Consider the following 23460-nt stretch of genomic DNA (forward strand, 5'->3'; position numbering starts at 1 on the left):
ACAAGAAATATACACACACACACACACACACACACACACACACACACACACACACACACACACACACACACACACACTCACACACACACACTCCTTCCTGTTCTCGGTTCTGCTGAGAAACTGAGAAACAATCAGATTAAATCTCCTGATGTGACTCAACGTCTCTCACATTTACTAACTTGAGTTTCATTCCTGAAGTATAATGAAGAGGAAAACCCCAAAAGCTATTTATACACTTAAAGATTTTAAAATCATTTGATCATGAAAGATTTTTTTTTTTTTTACATTTATATGTTTACTTGAAAAGATTTTTATATATTTCAGTATTTTTTAGTGCATGTAGACACGTTTTACGAGCAACGTTTTAAAAAGAAAGTGAAAAATCAACCAGAAATTTAAAATCTTTCAGCTCAGGATGTCACTAGAGTGGATTTATATTTGTAAACAAATCCAAATTTAAAGACACAAGCTTCATATTTGGTAATATCCTCATTTTCTTCTTTTAAAAGATAATAGTGTTAGACATATATTAAACATATATCATGAAAAAAATTTGGTGAATGAGTTTTAGAACTCACACACAGATTCTATTGTAATTAAATGACGTAATGAAGTTACATTACAAAATATTACACTTGGGATGCTTCAAAAAGCCTCTGAATGTATGGAAAAAAAGTATTTTTCTCAAAATGTTATTTAATTGAAAGGTTTTTACATTAGAATTTGATCAAAATACAAATGAGTGAAATAAAGAAGGCAAAACACTTCCAGTCCTTTCAAACTGTGGAAAACTTATGTGGAAACCCTTTATAGAACAATCAGACCTACTTGAGATTAAAACTCCTATAGACATTTGAAATTGTAGAAACAAAGCAGCTTTCCGTGCTGACAATATTTTGTAAAATCTGTTAAAAGTGAAAAGCAAACTTAAAACCACTTTAAGCAGCATCCAATCATTTTTTTATAGGCTTCATTCTGCGTTTCTGCTCATCTATTACACTGTTGAAAAGACATTAAAAGGGTTTTATGGAATATTTTAGTCTTTTTCTAATGTAATAAAGACAATAGTGCAATAAAATAAGTGTTTTGTTCAATAAAATAAAGCCAATAAAGTGATAATTTGAGCCATTTTCAATGTAACAAAGCAATAATGTAATATTTTTGTCATTTTTAAGCAATAAAGCCAATCATTTAATACATTTTAGAGGTTTTCAATGTAACAAAGCCAATAATGTAATAATGTCTGTTTTATTATAGCAATAAACCCAATAATGTAATAATTTGTCTTTTTTAAGCCATAAAGTCAATATTGTAATAATAAATTTTTTAATGTAAAAATATAATTTTCTTATTTTTAATGTACTAAAGCCAATAATGTGAATTTTTCACTTTTTCAGTGTATTAAAGCCAATAAAGTCGATCAAAAAGTTCAGAGAGCAGAGGACAGAGCGGTCATGGTTTCGTATGCTGAATTTATCTTCATAATTAATCTTTAAATTCAACTGCACATGGAGGTGCGACTGCATGTTGAGGGTCTGTCAGAAGAATGTGCCAATTTCTAAATATTAGCCTTTCACCGTCAGTCTGTACGAGTTCAAAAGTTTAATAAAAGATGTAGGCTTTAAAATGTGCTGGGAGAAATTCACGAAACAAGTGTGTAAATAATCGTTTATTTACAAGGTCATCGCAGTACTGACACACACAGTTACATAAGAAAATACTCTTCCTCTGGACAACAACTAACAGCGACGCCTGAAGGAGGCGCTCCTCAGACGGGCGCGGCGGGGGTGGGGGTAGGGGTAGGGGTGGCGGTGGGGATGGAGGCGGAGGCGGAGGCGGTGGTGGTGGTGGTGGTGGGCACGGTGACCGGGTGCAGGCCCAGGTCCAGGGAGGGGGCTTCGTCCGGGGGTGGGGGGCTTTTCTTCAGCGCCTCCAGCTTCTCGCTCAGCTGCGTGTAGAGCTCCTTCAGCGGCTCGCCGCACTGCGGACGCACGGCAGAGACAAGGGTGAGAACCGACGCTGGTTCAGCAGACCTCCTGCTCCTCTTTCAGAGGAGAGTTTACAACTAAATCCACGGGGCCCGGAAAGCGTCCGGTTCGGTCTCAAGACGGGTTAAACGTGCGGAAGAAAAAGAGAGAAGCGCGTGCCGACCTGTTTGGGGGGTTCGAGGGTTTTCACCAGGGTCTCCATGTAGGACGGCAGCACTTTGTGGTGGAGGTGCAGCAGCATCCGCAGGGCGTGTCTGTGCACGTTCTCTTTACTGGAGGACGAGACGGAAAAGTGTCAGGAAACACCTCAAAGCCCTCACATGGAGGACGAGAGATCAGGGAAACGCCATCGCTGTTTCCACCAGCATCGTTTCTGAAGTCTACTTTACCGACTTTCATGTTTTTTTGGTCACTTTTCTGGATTCTATTCTACTTCTGATCACCTGTGAGGAAACGATCAGGTTCTTTTTAAAAACTTTTTAAATTAGTTAATCGCGAATTTCTCGATTAATCTTAATCACACTTTAATCTGTCACATTTAAAACTTGGGTCTTTTTTATTCTGTGTGCATGATTATTCTATATGTCTACATCATTTATCAGAGGTCAGTCAATCTTGATCTGTATCTCGGGATTATTCAAACTAAAATGTCTGAACTGGAATCTTTAAATCGTTTCCGTTCTTTCTTTACTCCTCAAGGAGTGAGGATCGATAAATCAGTGTTCGTGTTTTTAAAGATTTTTACAGTGAATGAACGCCCCTTAAAATGCTTGTACTTTATTCAAATCTGCCTTAAAAAAAAATCCACATTTGATCTCTTCAACCTTGTTTCTAGCAATCTGCACTCTCTCATTTTAACTGTTGTATAAGGTTAATTGTGTAAAATTCAGTTTTATATGTTTTAAACCTGTGGATGCTGGCCTCTTGGCCATGTCACCCTGGTAAAAAAAGATCTCGATCTCAATGGGGTTTTTATTTTTCCCGGTAAAATAAAGGTTAAATGAAAAAATATTGTGAAGAGCGGAGGATCAGTTTGACTTTGAATATGTGTTGATAGGCGCTCAATATCATGATCATTAATATTAGTTATCGTTAACATTACTATAGTGAGCTCACTGTGACACATCATAGGTTACATAAACACTCAGGTTATATTAATTATTATCATTGTATTACTTCAGATTCACTTTTAAAATTTCCATTTTTTAAATCTTGTTTCTGTTTATCTTGTATATATTCTCTCTCTTTTTTGTTTAATTAATTTTGGGTGATATATTTTGCCTATATTCTCTAGTTTGAGTCGAGGTGATATACGTCTGTACCGCAAGCGAGATGAACCGTAGATTCCACAGTGCGTCTTGTACGTACAGCAGAATTGACAATAGAATTCCTTTTCACTTTGGTTAATGTTAATATAATCATGCGACAATGTATTCAAGTTAAAACTTTCATGGTGTTGTAGGTGTCCGTTTACACGCCAACGATGCTCAAAGCCGCTGAAAAATGCAACTTTTTGAAAATACTCTGACTCTTGTTGTGTTTATAGCGAATTGTTCTCTGCATAAATGAGTGTGGTTTCATTCCAAAAGCAACCAACAGCACACACTCGCAGCCCGGCATTTATGTTCTATCATTTTCAAGGCTTTTGCAGTTTCCGTGGAAACAGACAGAACCGCTCGTTCCTTCAAAACGAATGTCTTCTGACATTAAAACACAAAAACGATGCCTTTTCACCCGAATCCGATTCTGGTAATCCGAGATCAAAAGGTCCGTCTTTTGCAATATGTATATTGTGTAAGTTGACACCACTATAAAAATTTTTTTACATGTTGTACCGTCCTAATTATGATAATTATTATAAATGTAAATGCATTTAATGCAAATTTCGGAATTTTCTGCAACAACTCCAATCTATAAAATCTGATTAATTCTAATAATATGTGTTAAAACAGCAGGACATATATATATATATATATATATATATAAATTACATATTTGGTGTTGCACATGATTTCATGTCTTTAATAACAGCAAAATGCATGAAAGTCATGCGCAAATGTATTTACTCTTAATATCAACATAGTTTTATATCTGCTCTATTTATGTGATGAGGTGTAAATGACTGAAAATGGTTCTTCTTAAAATAAAAACTTTGTTCCCTCATTTCCCCACCTGGAGAACGACGTGAGCAGGAAGCTGTCGAAGACCACGGAGCAGAACTCCTCGGTCCCGAACTCGTCTGAGAGCAGCGTGAGGTGACCCGTCAGCAGGTGGAGGAAGATGTCCCCGAACGCCATGTCGTTGTACGTCTCAACTGAGGAGGAGGAGAATCAGACCCTCGTCAACATTTCCATCAAAGACCAGGTTACCTGTCGGACACTGCTGAACCACACCGTGAAAAGACACATTCAAAACAAATAAGCTCGAAGCGAGACAGTCATCTGCAGAACTCTGACTTCCAACTCTGAGCCAGAGAGAATATGAAGACGATGAAACATGAGAGGACCAAGATCGGATCCCTGAGGAACTCCACATTTGTTCACAAAGACTTGCGGGAATGATTTTCACCAAGAATGTGGGAATAAGACTAGTCCACTAGGAAAGCTCAGGTGCAGTTATTCACGGAAGTTTGTGTGTTTCAAAGGTCGCGACCTTTAAATACATCGGCCGGATTCTCAGGAGAACATGTGGACTCACCGAGCGCCGGCAGTAACCTCTGCAGGGCGTTCTTGTTCCTCAGCTTGGCGATGTGGAGAACGTAGTAGAGCCCCATCTCACAGGCCACCCGGTTCTCCTGCAGGTATCTGCTCAGTGAAACACAGGAAGTGGAAAAGATGAAGCAAAGACACTTAGAGAAGCTCAGACGGGCAAAAAAAGTTTTCCTCCTCCTCCTCCTCCTCCTCCTCCTCCTCACCTGTTGAAGGCCTCAGGCAGGGTGGTGGGGTAGGTCAGTGAGAGCTTCTCCTCGCTGGGGAGTTTCAGCTCCACGGTGAAGGTGTGATCGTCCACCACCACGGACATCATGGCGGGCAGGAAGCGCGTCACCACCTCCAGATCCTGAAAGCACCACATCCAGAACACCTTACAAACATCTTCTTCTTCGTCTTCCTCTCGGTGCCGCACAGGTCCACCTGAGAACGTACCAGACGGGGCTCCTTGAAGACCTGGCTGTCGATCATGTCCCAGGCCCCCTGCCCCAGGGACAGCATCCTCAGCAGCAGCATCAGGTCTGGGCTGTCCTGCTCCACACAAACACAACCTTCAGCCTCAAACACCCTGCAGTGAATCTGAGAGCCTCGCCAGAAGCCCCGCCTCCTCAAACTGCCAAGGATCGGACCGCCGTCTCCACGTCCGTTATCAGGATAATCAGAATCCCTATATTGTGTTTCAGGATTTGAATGTTTAAAGCCGAGTGGCTGCAGGTGAACACATGGAACAGAAACTGGAAGCAGGATCACTAAAATGTGATCATTGAATATTGGAGGAGGGTTAGGGTGAAGAAGTCCGACGTAATCCGAGCCCTTTTCAGGTAAACTGGCTACACGGGTTATAAATGGTGAATGCATACAAGTATGTATTTGTAGATATGTCCATAAAAATATTGACGAATATAGATTACTCACAAGAGGTTTTTACAATTATTAATTCATATTAGTATCAATACATTTGTCATCTTATTAAAAGAAGTGTAGAAAAGAGATTTCTCAGATGACAACAACAACAACAATCACAACAACAATAATAAGGTGAAGTAAACATCAGAGATGCTTTGCCCCAAGCTGCTACACTTAATAATGGATTTAACTTGATTCCGTTTCCAATGATTCCAATTTCCAGGAATTCCTCATGACAGGTTTTATATTCTATTGGAGTGTCCTGAATGTTACTGTGAGGAAGGACATATTGTCTGGGTTTTTTTTTTGTTCTTTGGAAGTGAGTGAGGTCAGTGGCTCAAGCTGTTACATAAACGCCGTTGCATCAGATGACCACAGGACGGGTCTCACTTCCTCTGCACTCTTACCCGGGGCAGAGCGTCCTGACTCAGCAGCTCCTGCAGGTTCCTCATGATGCTCAGCACCAGCGTGTTGCAGGCGAACGGGTCGCACAGGATCATGGAGAGGTCCCTGGAAGGCACAGGAGCATGAGTTCATGTGTTCATTGGTGCGGTTAAATCCCCCTCCTCCTCCTCCTTCTCCTCCTCCTCCTCCTCCTCCTGGTGTGTTACCCCAGGACTTGCTCCTGCCCCTTCTTCACCCCGTCCAGGAAGCCCTGCAGCTCTCGGGCTCGCTTCCCGTCCACAAACTTCTCCCGGATGCAGGCGTCCAGGCACCAGGTGAACTGAGCAGAGGAACCAGAAACAGTGAGCACGGCTGAGAGCTTTGGGAGTCTTCATGGGGGGGGGGGTTCTTCCTGTCCTCACCTTGTGGCAGGGGTCCACGGAGCAGATCTCGCTGATGTCCAGGTCGTGCAGGGACATCAGCAGCTCGGCTCGCAGCGTGCAGTAGTGGACGTTTCGCGTTCGCAGGAAGAGCGTGCGCAGGAACTGCAGCACCATGTCGTACAGCTTCACGTTCTTCCCGATCATCTGGGTCAGCTTCAGGACCACCTGAGGTCGGCCGGGGCAGAGACACGTTAACACATTGCAGTCTCAGTGCAGCAACATCAAACACTGAGACAGCTGACAGCAGAGCATCTTACCACCAACTGTAACTTCAGATAACATCCAGATTATAGAGCATCTTCCTCCACTAACATCCAGATTATAGAGCATCTTCCTCCCACTAACATCCAGATTATAGAGCATCTTCCTCCCACTAACATCCAGATTATAGAGCATCTTCCTCCCACTAACAACCAGATTATAGAGCATTTTTCTCCACTAACATCCAGATTATACAGCATCTTTCTCCACTAACATCCAGATTATAGAGCATCCCCCTCCACTAACATCCAGATTATAGAGCATCTTCCTCCACTAACATCCAGATTACCAATAGAAAGCTGCCAGGGTACAGGGAATTAAAATAATAGAGAAAAACCATCATCAATCCACAATATAGTATATCAATTTCCAAAGTACCTAACCGACCGTCTCCCTGATCGTCTATCATCTCACCTCGCCCTGCCGTCGTGTTTTGGGTGAGGGGCTGAAGAAGTTGTGCAGGATGGAGAGGTCGCTGCTGAAGAGTGCCGCCTCCTTCTCCACGATGTACTGCTTGAGGAGCGGAGACACCTCGTCCCCGAACAGCGCCTGGTTGTCCTGCCAGATCTGCCGCTTCACCTCCACGGCGCACACCTTGTACAGCTCCTTGTCGGCCATCACCATCTTCAGCTTCTTCTCTGGCACCTGTAGAGACTCGTCGTCATCATCACACACTCTGCACGCCGTAGCTGTGATGTCTCACACCCTGCACGCCGTAGCTGTGATGTCTCACACTCACCTTGGGTAGATGCTTCAGCACCTGCATCACCACCGGCTGAATCGAAGGCATTTTAACAAGCGGGAAGCTTTTCTCCAGCAGCTCCTCTAACTTCTTGTATCTGTGAACAGACACAAAGAAAAATACATTCACTCTGACCCTACACACAGACATTTACAGGACTGAAGGTGGAATAAGTCAAACTGCGTCACCTGTCCTCGTCCTTCCCCTCTGCGATGGTGGCCACACGCTCCATCAGCTTGTCCCGCAGCTCGTCGAACACCGACTGGTGGAACTCCAGCCGGGGGGTCCCGTGGAGGTCAAGGAAGGGCAGAGCGGACTGGAGGGTCGGCAGCAGGATGCCATTTTCCATCTGCACGCATGGGACACACACATTTACATTAATTGACTGGACACAAAAAACTAAAGAAAAGTGTGTGGGGTGCGTCTGAGCGAGCCAGACGAAGAGCAGCAGCAAAGAAAAGCTGTTTTTTTGTGCTTTTTGGAAGATTTTGGTACGACATGCTGCAAAATTGTGTTATTATAAGGTTTTATGTCATAACTCGTCACGGTGTCTCAGTAAATACTCACGTTCTATATTTTTTATGTATTGGCCAGGACACTCTTGAAAAAGAGATTTTTTATCGCAACAAAGTTTTTTCTGGTAAAATAAAAAACTATATATATACATTTACATTAAATACTTACTCTTCCATAACTGATACCACACAATTCATCTTGATAGTGTTTTATTTATTTCATTTTTATTCTGACTCAGTCGATATTTCAACAATTATTATTGTAAAATAATTTCCCACTGGGATTCAGGAAGTATGTTCCATTGTATTTACATACGCAGCTGGATGAATAATAATAATGATAATAATAATTAATGTAAAGTTCTTTCTTGATATTTAATAAGAAATTGAACAGAGAGAAGGTAGATTACTTTGACATAATACTGAAAATGAGAACTATGAGAATAAACTCACATCTGGAGGTTTGATCATGGCCATAAATACAGTAATAATTCTATTAATAAAGATGGTTATATGTGGAGCAGAAGGTCGCTGGTTCGAACCCCGCTGAGGACACCGTTTCTCACTTTATATAACTGAAGAACATTTATCAAAATTAAACGTTTGGATACAAAAGACATTTAAGTGTGTCAAAATATAGTTGGTATGTAAATGTAGGAATATATAATATAACAATCAGAATTATCAAGATTGCCGCAAAGCATATGCGTGGATCAAACAGTCGCTGGTTCGAGTCCACCTGATGACACACTGTTTCCCTCTATATTAAAATGAGAAGGACACTTCGCGACAAATTAACGTTTTGATACAAAACTGTCGCCACGCAGTAATGTACAATAATAAATATATTTGTAAATAATATCATGTTTATTATTACGGCTATAAATCTACGACAGCTATTTCAGATTGGATGAAACGGTTTCTCGGTTCGAGTCCAACTGATGACACACAGTTTACGCCTTTATTAAACTGAGAAAGACACTTCACTACAAATGTTTTTTTTAAATATTAAAAACATTTTAAAAGTGTGTGAAATTGCGGCTCTACAGTAATGTACAATGACTGAAACATTAATAGTGTTGATATTTTCTACTCAGACGTCTCCAGCCAGCTGGTAAAAGAGACGACGAGCAGGTTAAGGTGATTTTTTACAATAAACTGTGAATTATCGGATGATTTAGCCCTGATTAAGAACATTATTTTGGTTTTAGGATGGTTACCTGGAACTGGTCGATGGCTTTGAGCGGCTCCGTGCAGTTTGTGAGAGTTTCCTTCAGATCTTCTCCGTTGGAGATTCCGAGCTCCGGCAGCCCCGCAAACATCGCGGCTCCGCTTCCAACATGCACTAAAAAAAACACACCGGAGCACGAGTAATCAGAGTAATGAGAGTAGTCAGAGCAAACAGAGTACCTGGCTACAAGAGGAGACGAGGACCGCTAAACATTACGCTCCTCTAACGGACCACTTCCAGTAGGGTCCGGCAGAAACAAGCAGCCGGAACAAACGTTCCGTCAGGTAACGTGGAAAGAGTAGTCAACTACTCATTTACTTAACTACAGGTCAGAAAGTACTTGTGATCTGACCGTTAAAGTCCTGGGATGCTCTGTGTGAGAGTCTATTTCTAACACAGTTTGTGATGTTTGAAAATATGTGCAATACTGTCATACTATCCTGTGTCGATAATGTATATATATTTTATTTGAAGTATGTCGCTGCTGTACTTTCTCATTTGATTCTTTTTCTCTTTATGTTGTAACACTCTTGTAACTGCAGCTCCACAGTCCAGATCTCATCTCATCTCATCTCATCTCATTCTGTCTTGTCTCGTCTCGTCTCGTCTCGTCCTGTCCTGTCCTGTTTTGTCTTGTCTTGTCTTGTCTTGTCTGGTCTTGTCTTAGCATTTGGCATTAATCTGCATGACGTCCTGTCATTCGACTCGAGGTTTTCTCTGCTTTTGTGTCGCGTTATCATTCATCAAACTGAGCCATTTTTAATTAAATAATTTTAATATTAGGAATATAAAGTACAGATCTTCAGATGAAGGGAGTGAAAACAACTCTGAAATGATCCCATCTAGGATGATCTGCTTCTAAATCCTCTTAGTTTTATCTCTCAGCAGGCATATGAGACTTGAATGTCACGGATTTACTAATGCATTATGTGTCTGTTATGGGTTATTGTGTAGTTTTACATGACAGGTTCCTGAAAATGATTATTTGGGTAATTTTCTATGACTTTAAGAAAGGTGGTTGGGGGGCTTCATGATTTCGACTTATAGCCTTTATGCTTTAAAATAACAGCAATAACAGTCTCATTTTTACAACCAGGCCCAGACAATGAAACTAATAAGGGGTGAATCAACCCTGAAATGATCCTATCTCAGATGATCTGCTCCTAAATCACCCTACTTTTATCTTTCAGGAGGCATATGAAACTTGAATATCACAGATTTACTCAGGTGATCACTCTGCTGCGAAACGTCTCCACAGATCAGAGGTTCACAGCTGAGGGCTCGTTCGAATGTGGACTACATGTCGTGTTTTTATGCCTCCTCTTATTGTGCTGAGCAGCCTCTGAAACACGTGTGGGCTGTTTCTGTGACAACACGGAGCGACCAGAAGGAGTAAGACTGTAATGTAGGATGTGTCTGCAGGATGGTGCAGGCTTACATAATGAAACTGGGACATTTACAAAAGAGAAAAAGGTTTATTCTTTGGTTTCCTTTTATACATATGAACATGCAATTTTGCAGGAGGAAGGTGTGAGTTTTGATTTGACGAAGAATGACATGATTTCCCTGAAGAAGTAGAACGTGTTTTCAAGAACGTGTGCGCGCTTCAGGACGAGCTGGCCGCCTCAGCTGCACTCCTACACCAGGTCTTGTTTAGTTCTTGCCCTGTAGATCAGCAGCATGTATCCCAGTGCGAAGAAGAGGAGGAGAATGAAGAGGGTAAGGATGGCGGTCCAGGTCCCCGAGGGCATGGCCTTCATCAGCCCCAGACTCTCTGCCGGCACCAGGTTGCTCATCGTCAGCATGTAACCCAGAGCCCAGCCGACAGACGCTCCTCCAGCCTGCGGACATACAAGACGGAGCCGTCTAAAAACACACATTTTCTAAGGAAAAACCAGTTGTAGCTTTCCAGTTCGTCACAAGATCGTGAGCCAGAAAAGAAAGATTCATCCAGAATCCAGCTGTTTTGAAATCCTCAACAAAAACTGCCCCTTTTAGGTTGATATCTCAAGGTAAAGACGATGGGTCAACTACTGCTTCTACTTGATTATATTCATTAAGGTGGTATCCTTGGGGTAAAGGTGATCGGTGTTTCATTTACTACTGCCCCCTTTAGGTCAGCAAAGGGGGTGGTTGTAATAATAGGCTTGACCCGGATACACCCAGAAGACCAACCTAAAGAGGCTTTTGTTAGTCATGAACCCACCACTAGTATGTTGGTATCCTCTGAGATAACGGACTATTACTGCCTCCCTTTCACTGCTCCAAATGGGCGGAAGTCATAGTAGACCCGCCCCCTGTTGGTCAGTTTAAAGGTGGCATATTAATTATAATTGGTAAAGCAGATCATTGCAAACCTGCCCCCTTTTATTTGGTAGCCTCTGTGTAAGGGTTAATATCTATCATTAAACCTGCAACCTTTAATTGTTCCTTTTGGTCAGTATTGTTGGGGAAAATTGGGACTGTTATTTTAATTTCCATCCACTTTTGGTTAGGTAAAGGAAACAGAGCCATTGATCATGTGTCTTTTGAGCCAGAAATAACAGACTTGCCACTTTATATCAGTACCCTTTTCAGAAAAGAGACTATCATGACTGCTATTAGTCTCGCCCATCTGGGGTTGGTAAGGAAGAGGCGTAATAAAGGATTCCAACCCTTTAGGTTGGAATCCTAGGGGTAAAGCAGAGGGAAGTATTATTCCTTCAATCCCCTTTTGGCCAATAAATTAGCTTAAAAGATCATTATTCTACTGACTCAAAGTGGCAGTTAACAATACACCCACCCTCTTTGGGGTGGTATCTTTGGGTTGAAGGAGGTGGACTAATATTACCCCAAAGCTTAATGTCGCAACACGAGACGTTCAGCATCGTAGAACTCTGAACGTTCACCAAATTCTCACCTTCTTCTGAAACGAGATGGTGGGAAAAGCATCCTCGTCGAAGACGTAACCCTCGGTGAGGAGGATCTTCACGAAGTGGGAGACGGCGCAGACATTCTTTAAGTACCTCTCCATCTGATTGGTCTTTTCCACCATCTATTTGGAAATACACAATGTCAAACTTTTAGATTCTTTAGTTTGTATTTCGCCCACCATTCAATTTTTAATATTCAACACTTGAACACTTAAAAACATTATGAAACGACACCATAGGATCAAAGTCTTTTCCAACTAGAACCTGTTGGTGGTTGTATTTCTTGCCCCTTCTGGATTGGAGCGTCTTGCGAACAGGTCTTGGGTCATGGGTCTTAAGTTTGACACCCCTGCTTTAAATCATGTATTGTTCTTGGTTTTCTTTTTCTTTTTTTTTAAAGCACGTACCTCGGTCATGCTCATGTTGCAGACGAGCCGCATCGCATTAGCCATCTGGTTGGAGGACCTGATGGAGATGTTGGTGAGGCGGGTGAGGTAGTTGTAGTTGATGTAGAAAGCAGAAAAGGCCTGCAGAGAGAAGACGTAGCTGAAATGAAAAACCTGAAAAGTGAAAGCTTCAAATTCTGACTGACATTAAATGTTTTGAAACAAGTAAAGTAATTCAGAAGAAAAACAAAAACCGACAAAACAAAAAATCTGAAAACAGGAGCCTAACAACATCGGTGAGCTGTTGTTTGGAGAGTCAAAATCCAGAACTGAAAACAGCAATAAATATAAAACTTAACAATATAGTAATGTAATAATGTGCTGTTGTTTGTCACAAAATATATATATATATATATATATATAAAAAATCCATGTAATGCAAAGATGCAACACAAGTAAAATTTGATTTAAAAACTGAAAAAGGGGATGAATTCATTATTTTCCAGTAACAATGAACCATCTTTCTCATGAATAAATAATAACACAAAAACAGAAACACAAATAATAGAACAAAGAATTAAAAATATATATTTTCATATATTCAGGCCATTCGGGTGAGTTTTTGGTTATATGTGATTGTCATTCGTAACTTTGAATTGTGTCAACCTGTGAGAAACTTGTTTTATAAATAAAGTTTGATGAGATCTCCAGCAGGTGAACCCAACAACTTTCTACGTGTGGGACTAATTTCCTTCAGTTTTGTCATTTAATAGTTTAGCCATTCCGTGGAAGAGTGGGTCATTTCCTTCAGATAGCTTTAAATGGACAGATGGACAGGCGGTAGTCCGTCTTGTCTGTCTGAAACTAAACTGCTGGGCTGCTACATATCACTTTCACGCTGACAGATCGGGGCTGCGGCCGTTGGTGTTAACATCCTCTCCTGACATCCTGACTTCAGACCGTAAAGCAGCATCTCTCCTCTTAGGCAGCGGTTCTAAAGCCTGCCAAGAAGCTCTAATAAGATAATGCACACTGCGATTCTTCCAGGAGTCTACGGATGTAGTGGAGAGGTTCGGATATAAATACATAAATATGGAAGTCAATCTGCAGAGCTCTGACCACTTCACCACTGATGGAGCTCTGATGGAGGTATACGTCAGAACTTTTTGAATCTCTGGATAAAAAAAGAGACAAACTGCTGCATGCAATGTTGACTTGGACTCGTGTCATGGTCTGTGTGGAGTTTGTATGTTTTCCCTGTGGATGCATCATTGTTTTTTCAGGTAATCCATCTTAATCCCACAATCCAAACACATGCTTGTCAGTTTAGAGTAATTGGCGACTGTAAATTATCCCAATCTGTGTGAATCTGCGTGTGAGGTTAAAAGTCTGGCTGTGCTGGTCTTGTGACGGGTTGACGAACTCACCAGAATGGAAATGGTTAAAGAGTCAAGTGGAATTAAAGATGGAGGAATGTTAAGAATAAGTAAAAATTCAAAGTCAAGTTAAAACATCCATCATATTTTCTATATGATAATGTGGCTTATAATAAGAGTAAACTTATTAATAAAAAAAAAAAACAGGTTTATACTGTGTGTGACCACTAGATGTCTCTGTATGACGACAGAAAGCTGCTACAGTACGACAGAAGAACCTCCATTGCTGCTGGATTGAACAGACAGAGAAAGAAAATGGTCTCTGAAAATAACTAAAAATTATAAAAAATGTGCATCTGAGAACAGAAGGAGAGCCGCAGAAAGAGTTCAGAGTCTGTGGGAAACCTGAGTGGGAGAAAAGAAAGTGTCGCCGCGATGAAGAAAACAAAGAAGGCTAAATGTGAGCTAAAAGCTGAAGAAGAAATTCACAGAAGGTTCTGGAACAAAAACTGATGGTCCAGGATCATCTACACTACAGTTTTGTTATAAACAAATACGACGTGTATGTTTTATTCTTCTTCATGAAACCTTTTTTTTTTTCAGATGTGTCATATATTCCCTAAATTACGGTAATATTAATGGAGGCTGTTGCTCAAGTGGTGCAGTGGTTTATCCTCCAAGTCATTTATAAATGTTAGATCTCTGGCTCCACCTTTCTATTCTTGACATGGACAATGAATCCAGTGAATGGAACTAACAATGTTTTTAGATTACAGTGGAAACAGTGGGGAAGATTGATAAAATGTTATCGTTCCAATATAATGTAACCACCGCCTTCCTTTTGCCTCTCTCTCCATATACTGCCACTATTTCAAGTCATTAAATCGGTATGTCTCTGCTGTAATCTGTGCTGACTTCTTGTATTTTCCTCTCCGTATTCAGTCTGAAGTGCGGTGACACGCCTGTGCTGTAACTGCTCGCAGTCTCACCATGAAGCCTCCTTTCACTGTGGGCTGGAAGACGCCATCGAAGGAGCACTTGCTGTAAGTGCAGTTATCAAAGGAGAACATCTTCTTCACGCTGGCCAGGCACTCGCCGCCGTCTCCCGTCCCCACCACCGTCACGTTCATGTAAGGGTCAAACTTGGCCGGACGGTAGCTCTTCGTACACGGAGAGTTAAAGACGTCCTGCCCCAGCTTGATGGTGGTGTTGAACTGACGTGGGTAGCAGGGGTGGAAGATGGGAGACTTCACGCCCTGAGTCTGAGAACAGAAAAAAATAAATTAAAAAAGTCGAAATACTGTTCTGGTGAGCCGTGCAAAACTGGAGACGCTTTTTGTAACGTCTTTGGTTGATACGTGTTATTCTTGACTCCTGCATTGGAGAACTGCATAACCGCATAAATACTCCATTTACATAAATTATTCAAGTGAAATCGGGAAAACGTTTGATGCATTTTGGTTGTACTTTTATACGACAATGGCGCTCACAGCTGCTGACAATGAAACTTTTTGAAAACAGTTTTTCTAGACATGTTCAGTCGATGAGCAATAACAACAAGTGTCCTGACTCCCAGTCCATGTTCTCCTGGGACTTGGTATTTGATAGAATAACAGTCCAACTTGGTCGTTTGTCCGTCAGAATGTCCGTGTATTCGCCATTGTTAATGTTTATGGGGCCCACTGAGCAAAGAGTGGTCTCAAACATGTCTTTAAGATTTCCATACCTCCAGAAGACGTCCTCAGGGAAGCCAGAGTGGGTTCAATTCCAGGTGTGATCACATTTTATCTTATTTTTTCTCACTGCGCCACGTCATCCAGTGGTTATGTTTGGACGTTCATGTGACGTTCAGACATAACCTCCATGCAAGTCGTACAAAAGAAACCTTTCATTCTGGCTTCCCTGAAGACGTCTCCTGGCGGTATGGAAATGACGTCTTTGGAACCCTCTTGCTCAGTGAGAAACCTGCTATATCATGAGAGTTTTATGAAAGTATCTGATAACCTCATAGCCAGTAAGCTTTGTATTGCACACTATAGCATAAAGGTGACAAAACATAGCGCTGAACCGCTGTGATGGCTTAGCTGAAAGGAAGTAATATCTTCTTACCATCATCATCAAACAAGATACTTTACCGCAGCAATCAGTACACAAGTACAGCGTCAAGAGTACAAGAGCCAGACGAGCCGACATGTTTGATAACTTCCTCTGATAACACATCCAACTCCATTATCATCTGACCACAACCGGCCACTGTGACAGACCAGAGGAATCAAAGATCATGGATGTGAACATTGTTTGCCATTAATGTGCCCACGAATCAGTGAAGGCTTGAGTAAATCAGAAAGGCTTGTTAGTCGGCCGTTAATACTTCTGGACTAACTTGATGTTGAACGAACTATCTCAGTACTGGAAGGACATGACTTTGTACCTCACAATGAACTTTCAGAAAGAAACAATTTGCTTACTTACTGAAATGTGAAAACAACTTTAGCTGGACTTGGTCTGGTTTGTGTGCTTTTTAGCCGGTGTTCAACGGGGAATAACACAACAAGATGAAACACGACGTAACGGTGTCGGACGGGTTACCAAACACATCTTTACCCAAAAACTATGGAAGGCGATCTGTCATAATGTCAATTATGTGGGAGAAAGAAGACTCAGAAAAGCCTGCAAGACCTAAAAAGGGGCACAACACAGCAAATATAGAAGTCTGCAATTAAAAATCGAGGGGAGCCAGCTGAGGAATGCTTCTCAAACGCAATCATAAACAACGACGCATCTGTTAGATACAATACTCACTTTTTACGTGTGTACGCACACAATAGGCCTTCATTGGTAAAATAGACTTCGACAATACAATCTCAATAACTTCCAACAAAACGTCGAGAGACTTTCCAGTCTTACCTTGATGAGATGAGCCAGGAGTTTCCTCAGAAACTGGTCCTGGCCGTAGCACAGGAAGCTCTGCGTGTACAGCTTGTAGGTTTGCCCGTAAAGCTTCAGCTCCTTCAGGTTGCTCTCGTCCTCCACTTTCTCAGCAGTCTCGAAGGTAATCTGGGTGGAGGCTCCACCTAAATCCAGAGCGCCGATTGTCTCTCTGCCAGAATTCAGCCACTTGCCCACGAAGCCATACTGAGGGGAGAGAAAAGATGAGTATGGACAGAAGAGCTGATGTCGGGCTTTTGATGGTGTTCATCCAACAAGGAACAGAGATTACACAGAGGGGGGAAAAAAACAGGTGACACTTTAAAAGGCCCTGGTGAGTTTATTTCTTCTTGTACTATCCATCATTCACACCCTCAGACACTAGTGCTGCCGTGCAAAATGTTTATTTAAAAAAAATACCATTGGATGAATCATCCTTATAAGACGTGATACAGTATATTTGGATGATTTCTGGTATTTGGGTGATGGATGGAGTAATAATGGTAAAAATATATTAACCTGTGTCATCATCATACATGATAATATATGTCATGGAAAGGTTGTAATTTACCTTCCAATACCATATTTACACAAAATACACCGAGTACCATCAAACCTATAAAGAAAAATTTCACTTTATATGAAAGTACGTAGAGATAAAAAAATGTGATCTAATATTTATTTATTGTTTTATCCTTTAATCTGCTATATATTTTGCTTATTCAGTTATGTTTTCATTGTTTTGCTGAGAATTTTAGCATCACGCGCTACAAACGTGCATGAGATGAAAGAAGCTGCGGAGTTGCTCACCCTGACAAAGTTTTCCAGCAGGTAGTTGACCGTCACCCAGCCGTACGCCCCCTCCGCCTGCCCACTCAGGATCACCGCCTCTTTAAACTTGAAGGGGTAAGAGCGCAGCTTGGTCTCCACCTCCTTCATCACGCGCCGGGACTCCGTGGAGTTAACGATGCTGTGGAAAGACCGCAGGATTTAATCCACACACTATCAAAGCCGTGCAGAATTATTGAGTTGTGGTGTAATGTGCAGTGATGGAGGGAGAAGTTGTACGGACTCCAGGAGCCTCATGCCAGCCGTGGCCCCCAGGCACAGAATCGTCTGGGCCTGCCTGGATTTGGGGATCTGGGACAGGGCTTCTTGCATGCAGGCCTCCAGACTCTTCGCTGCCTCGCCGCGGATGCCGGCATAGCTGGAGATCCCTCTACCTGAGAAGAAACAGTTACCGCTGTTTACATCTGCTGTCAGAGTAACTCAAGCCTGACCTCCTCGTGTGGGAGTCTCTAAGGAAACTCTGCAAACAAACTGAAGTCAGAAGGAGGAACAAGTGGCGGTGACTCTGGTGTCACCGACTGGCTCCTGAGGAACTGCGGCCTTGCACAATCCACCACTGTTATATCCACTGTTATATGAAGGTGTTGATACTCGAAGGACCCTCAGAGAGGAAGTGAGAGCAACACTGGCGTCAAAATCTGGACAGTCCGAGGCTAAAAGTCTTCCACTTTCAGTGATATTTATACATTCCAATCATTTCATAATCATTGAACTTTACATGCGAGTGCACAGTTTCAGTGCTGAGTCTATGTATTTTGCACCAGAAGGTTTCATTGGAATTGGCTTCATTTTGAAATTGTAGTCAATTTATGTAGAAGTTGCTTGATTCTCCGAAAATATAGACGTTTTCATCATCTGCAAAAGAACATAGAAAAACCTTGAAGTATGGATTTGTGGAGCACAAAGGAGGAAATTTGCTCTGTATCCCCTGAACTGAAATGTGTTTGATGCCCCTGTTCTCAAACATTTGATTAAACAGATCTGGAAATGTAACAAGAAGGTCAGATGTTTTTAATTTCCAATGCTTCTGAGTAACCAGAATAGTCCAATACTTTAGTGTTTATTTATATTTAACACTCAGACATCAGGTGGATTTCTTGAATAATTAAAACGTCTACTTCTAAATTGACTTTACAGGTTATAATTTTTGGTCTTTATGCTCCATTCTTAAACAACTTCAGAAAATGACTCGTTTGACTTACATGATGGTGTTAAAAAAAACAACAGATTTTCCATCTAAGAAATATTGCTCAAAATTCTGCAAAGTACTGACTCGCTTTAATGCATTTGAAGTGTTTGGGGAGGATCCGATTTTATATTTACTGCAAACTTCAGGACAAAAATGTCACACAAAGTTACATTAAACCACATTTATTAATAAAAAGTACTTGTGAAGCTCACCTTTAACCTTACACTCGCTGTGCTGCGTGACGATGCCGGTGCCGTTCTGCTTGTCGGACGGCCACTTGTAGATGTACATGGCGGTGTGGGACGACCCGGCGTCCAGGACGATCCCGTACTGAAAGAGACGACACAATCAGAGTCCAGGAAGAACCAGAGGAAACACAACCAGCTCCTTTTTTTTGGCCTCAATACATCAAGATAAGACTGGGAGTCTAATATAATGAAGGTTTGTGCAGATAAAAATAAGCACAAATGTATTATTAACACAAAATGTGGAAACTGATCTAAAAACATCTACTAACGTCCATTTAGATGAAGTTTACACAAAATTTCGAGTCAAAACATATTGTTTTTGTAATGAAACCACACACACATATTTAAGCAGTGGACAATATGCTAAACATTAACAAAGGAGTTGGAGTTTGTTCGAAAAGTTCCGTTTTCACCTGGAGCACATGGAGACAAGAGCTGGAGCATTTTTGAAGAATTATGTTTTTCCCTCATTTAAATGTAGATGGAGTTGGATCGGTCTTTTTTTTAAAAAGTTGCTTTTCTCCCTTTTCCAAGGAGACGGAGTTCAAGCGTTTTAATAAAGTTGCGTTTTCTCCTTTTTTCCACGGACATGGGAGTAGACGGTTTTGTTCAAGTTTCCACAAAGATGGAGTTGGAACATTTTCAAAAAGTCGCACGGTCTCCCGTTTCCATGGAGACGAAGTCTGAGGCGTTTCCAAAAAGTTGTGTTTAAGTGACTCCGAGCACCGCTGTCGTATAAACAGACACCCACAACACAATGGAAGTTTTTCATTTGCGTTTTCACTACGTGTCACAAAGTCTCATAATGATTGTTTAAGATTGTGTTAAAACCCGCTCAGCCTTCAGCAGAGTTTCCTCAGCTGGCCCACCATGACTTCTATTTGTAGACTTTATTAGAAGACCATTTCTCTGTGGGACCCGATTGACCATAGCTGATAATCTTAAACGTTTTTTGCTAAATTCAGATTTATTTGCTGCAATGCTTTACTATGTTCGATCCCGTCCTCCTGTATGGTGAACAACACATAACAAACCTTCCATGTAAATATGGTGTAATTCATCTCAAAACCCTCATTTAAGCGTTCCTTTTGCACTCAGGGTTTCACCGTTAGTACATTCGTAGCGTCGACAGTTGTAACTACCGGTGCTGTGCAGGTTTGTTCCATTTAGTTGAAATGCAGCTGTGACAGCAACAGGATGTTGTCAAGGCGGCGAGGGAAGTGGCCAACTGCACCGTGAGGGGGATGTTTATTTGTCTTGTGTACACACTCTTTCTTTCTTTCTTTCTTTCTTTCTTTCTTTCTTTCTTCTAGCTTTTATCATCAGATATACTTATGAAATGTTTGTTCTCATATGAATTCAAAAACATACCACATACAATGCATATAAATGACAAATACAGCTCCTCTGTGAATACTTCTACTTTTGATTATGTTTAAAAGCATTTTATGAAATTATTATAAATTTGTTGAAACATGCACAAGATACAGTCACATACAAAAAAGAAAAAAAGATCGATTTACTATAATTTACACTAATATCAATCTATGCCCACGCATGTACGCACGCACACACACACACACGCACACTATCCACACACAGTATCTATTTATCATGTCTATATATATATATATATATATATATATATACACGTATATACACCAAAAAAATCTATATTCATTATACTCCCACCTATCTCGATATATTTTTATACATACACATATAAATACATATATAAATGGTTTAAAGTATTTAATTTGACTCACACTTCAGCACAATTTACACCATATAATCTAAAATAAATTCACAAGCTGGAACTAGCACGTCCATAATTTAAATTAAACCGATTAATTCTGCTTTGAGTGTGAATTTGCTTATACATTGTATGTGGCACAATGGAGGTATACTGTACAGCTGCCGGTGAGTACTTTGATCAAACTGATTTGAATTTCAGCTAAATTCTCTTACAAACTGTCACTTTCCACCTCCGGCTACGGCGCTACGAAGCCTCCAACCTTTTGTGCACTTGTAAAATGCTTTCATGCAAACTGTGTGTGTGTGTGTGTGTGTGTGTGTGTGTGTGTGTGTGTGTGTGTGTGTGTGTGTGTGTGTGTGTGTGTGTGCGTGTGTCTCTTGAACAGTGAGGAAGTATAGAAAAAACACAAAGAAACCACAAGGCCTTTAAAGTGCCGCCGTGTCTCTGACTCACTCTCAGAGCTGCTTAACTTCTGAGGCTGAGAGTCAGCAGCTCTGAGAGGGACCCAGCGGGTTCAGACCGGGACACCGCGAGCTCCAACTGAGTCCACTTCACCGGAAACACAGTGAACCAGACACAGCTACAGGAAATATCTCAATACTCTGGCACACATCCACTGTAAGGGGAGAGATTCAGAGTGGAAATGATAAGCTCAAGCTTTAAAATCTGCTCTTTTTTTTTTTTTTTTTACACTTCAGTTGTGTAACAACCAGCACACTCCTAATTCTGTTCATTTTCAATGTAGTAAAGCCAAGAATGGAATAATTTAGCTTTTTTTTAATATAACAAAGCTGAAATTTTAATAATTTAGGATTTTTTTAATATATTAAAGGAAAGAATTTGATCACTTTTTCCATGTTGAATGTAATAAAGTAAAATATGTACAATTCTGGGATTCTTTCACTATAAAAAAGCCAAAAATGTAATAATTGGTAATGTTCAATGTAATAAAGCCAATAATGCAATAATTTGTAAATTTTATGAGTAATACAGTTAATATTGTAATAAGTTTGGATTTTCTTCAACGTAACAAAGCCTTACTGTGGGGCGGCATGGCTCGGATGGTAGAGTGGTCATCTCCCAATCGGAAGGTTGCAGGTTTGATTCCCATCTCTGCCTGCCTACATGCCGAAGTGTCCTTGGGCAAGACACTGAACCGGGAGGGTCAAAGGGAGGGCCTAGCTTTTGAGATTGGCTAAACCCCTGACGACACCATATAGGGTTTGATTTCTGATTGGCTGGTTGGAGCAACACACTTTTTAAAAACTGAAACAAGCCGGGGAGAGAAATGACCGATTTTCTTCATTACTGGGCCGTCAGTCCAGATATGAGGACAATTATTACTGTTGGAAAACAATTAGAAAATGAATTTTGCATAATATGACCCCTTTAACTTGGACTCATATGCAGGTGAAAATAACAATGTTGAAAATATACTAAAGTGCAAAGTAATTTCTCGGAAACTACTCAAAGTTACATTCCATTGTAATGGCAAAGGCAGCCAATTGATGCGATGTATGAAATAAAACACATTCATCAATGTAAATGACTTTACTGTGACTAATTGGTGACAAATAGATCAAAAATATTTGAATGTTAATTCAAATCGTGCTCATACTCAACAGTTATACATTCACAGGACAAACATTACACTTGAATATCATTAAAATTGGATAGTAAGAGTACTTTAATTATTAAAGGCAGTCCATAGATACTTTTAACCACATTTAATTGCATTATCAACATCAGATGTGGGAATACTACTGAGAGTGTGTACTCGAGTACAACCACTGTTTCTTAAAAAGTATTATTGTGTGCAGATTTTTTCTTTGTGTCTACAACCATAAAATTCCCTACAAAACAAGATAATTCCGTCTGCGTGCAGAACAGAGCAGAACAACCTCCCGTCAGAGGCAAGAAAGATATTTTCATTTCCTTTGGGGAACTGCAGCGCTTCTGCATGCAGAGTATTACAACAGAGAACCCAGTTCTATAAAAGGTAATTGTGTGTACTTACCATGTTCTCCGGGGTCTTCGTCGTCTCTCGGGCTGGAAGAACCACCAGCAGAATTCCCACGATGGCCAGGACGAGCAGCACCACGGGGGGGAGGATCTGGGCGAGCCGGAGAGCCATGATGGCAGGACGGTGCCACTGCGTAACGGTGTGAGGGAGCGCGAGGGCGCACGGTGGGCGCGCAACCCGAGGGCGCGCGTTATATAGGGCAGGATGCTGCCGCTTAAGGGTTTGGTCTCAGCTTGTTACGCACCGTGCGTGTGGTGAGGCGTCCAGCTTCCTCTTACACCTACACACACACACACACACACACACACACACACACACACACACACACACACACACACACACACACACACACACACACACACACGGATGCAAGCAAGGACAGACCAGGAAAACAATGACTCATTACAATAATTATGACATCAGAATACCAGTAATACTAAATACTAATTATGCAATAGAAATAACCTTTACACTTCTGCAATTTTCAAACTAAATGATGTCCAGAGATGATGAAAGGCTCAAGACCCTAAAAGATCACACTGATAAACAAGTCTCACCTTTTCTTTTCTTTTCTTTTCTTTTCTTTTCATGTATAATGAGAGGGATCTTCCAGGG

The 23460-nt window shown here is 41.2% G+C and overlaps 2 protein-coding genes across 2 annotated transcripts; both read right to left on the minus strand.

The window, feature by feature from the left end:
• Nucleotides 1-1655: 1655 nt before the first annotated feature.
• On the minus strand, nucleotides 1656-9421 carry nelfb (negative elongation factor complex member B). The gene is made up of 13 exons (XM_080468375.1): nucleotides 9168-9421; nucleotides 7621-7781; nucleotides 7430-7529; nucleotides 7105-7335; nucleotides 6409-6594; nucleotides 6214-6326; nucleotides 6010-6112; nucleotides 5132-5227; nucleotides 4903-5045; nucleotides 4686-4792; nucleotides 4161-4302; nucleotides 2152-2260; nucleotides 1656-1981 (listed from the first exon to the last, which is right to left on the minus strand). The coding sequence occupies exons 1-13, from the start codon at nucleotides 9267-9269 to the stop codon at nucleotides 1769-1771; spliced, it is 1806 nt and encodes a 601-aa protein (XP_080324501.1). The 5' UTR covers nucleotides 9270-9421; the 3' UTR covers nucleotides 1656-1768.
• A 1215-nt stretch (nucleotides 9422-10636) lies between these two features.
• LOC308112379 (ectonucleoside triphosphate diphosphohydrolase 2-like) lies at nucleotides 10637-23219 on the minus strand. The gene is made up of 9 exons (XM_080467869.1): nucleotides 22840-23219; nucleotides 19031-19148; nucleotides 17853-18003; nucleotides 17591-17750; nucleotides 16760-16987; nucleotides 14842-15114; nucleotides 12498-12617; nucleotides 12078-12212; nucleotides 10637-11019 (listed from the first exon to the last, which is right to left on the minus strand). Exons 1-9 carry the CDS (start codon nucleotides 22954-22956, stop codon nucleotides 10816-10818), a joined length of 1506 nt encoding a protein of 501 aa, XP_080323995.1. The 5' UTR covers nucleotides 22957-23219; the 3' UTR covers nucleotides 10637-10815.
• Between the last annotated feature and the right edge of the window lie 241 nt (nucleotides 23220-23460).

This window comes from Lipophrys pholis, assembly GCF_963383615.2.
Source record: "Lipophrys pholis genome assembly, chromosome: 7".
Classification (NCBI taxonomy): domain Eukaryota; kingdom Metazoa; phylum Chordata; class Actinopteri; order Blenniiformes; family Blenniidae; genus Lipophrys; species Lipophrys pholis.

What these genes read in the sequence shown, in the direction of transcription:
- nelfb (XM_080468375.1), bottom strand. Translation starts at nt 9,269, where the DNA reads ATGTTTGCGGGGCTGCCGGAGCTCGGAATCTCCAACGGAGAAGATCTG. An exon ending in GAGGGGAAGGACGAGGACAG is followed by an intron (nt 7,530 to 7,620) that starts GTGACGCAGTTT and finishes GTCTGTTCACAG; the next exon opens with ATACAAGAAGTTAGAGGAGC. An exon ending in CCGTGGACCCCTGCCACAAG is followed by an intron (nt 6,327 to 6,408) that starts GTGAGGACAGGA and finishes TCCTCTGCTCAG; the next exon opens with TTCACCTGGTGCCTGGACGC.
- LOC308112379 (XM_080467869.1), bottom strand. Translation starts at nt 22,956, where the DNA reads ATGGCTCTCCGGCTCGCCCAGATCCTCCCCCCCGTGGTGCTGCTCGTC. An exon ending in TGCTGGAAAACTTTGTCAGG is followed by an intron (nt 16,988 to 17,590) that starts GTGAGCAACTCC and finishes CTCTCCCCTCAG; the next exon opens with TATGGCTTCGTGGGCAAGTG. An exon ending in TCCTGGCTCATCTCATCAAG is followed by an intron (nt 15,115 to 16,759) that starts GTAAGACTGGAA and finishes TTCTGTTCTCAG; the next exon opens with ACTCAGGGCGTGAAGTCTCC.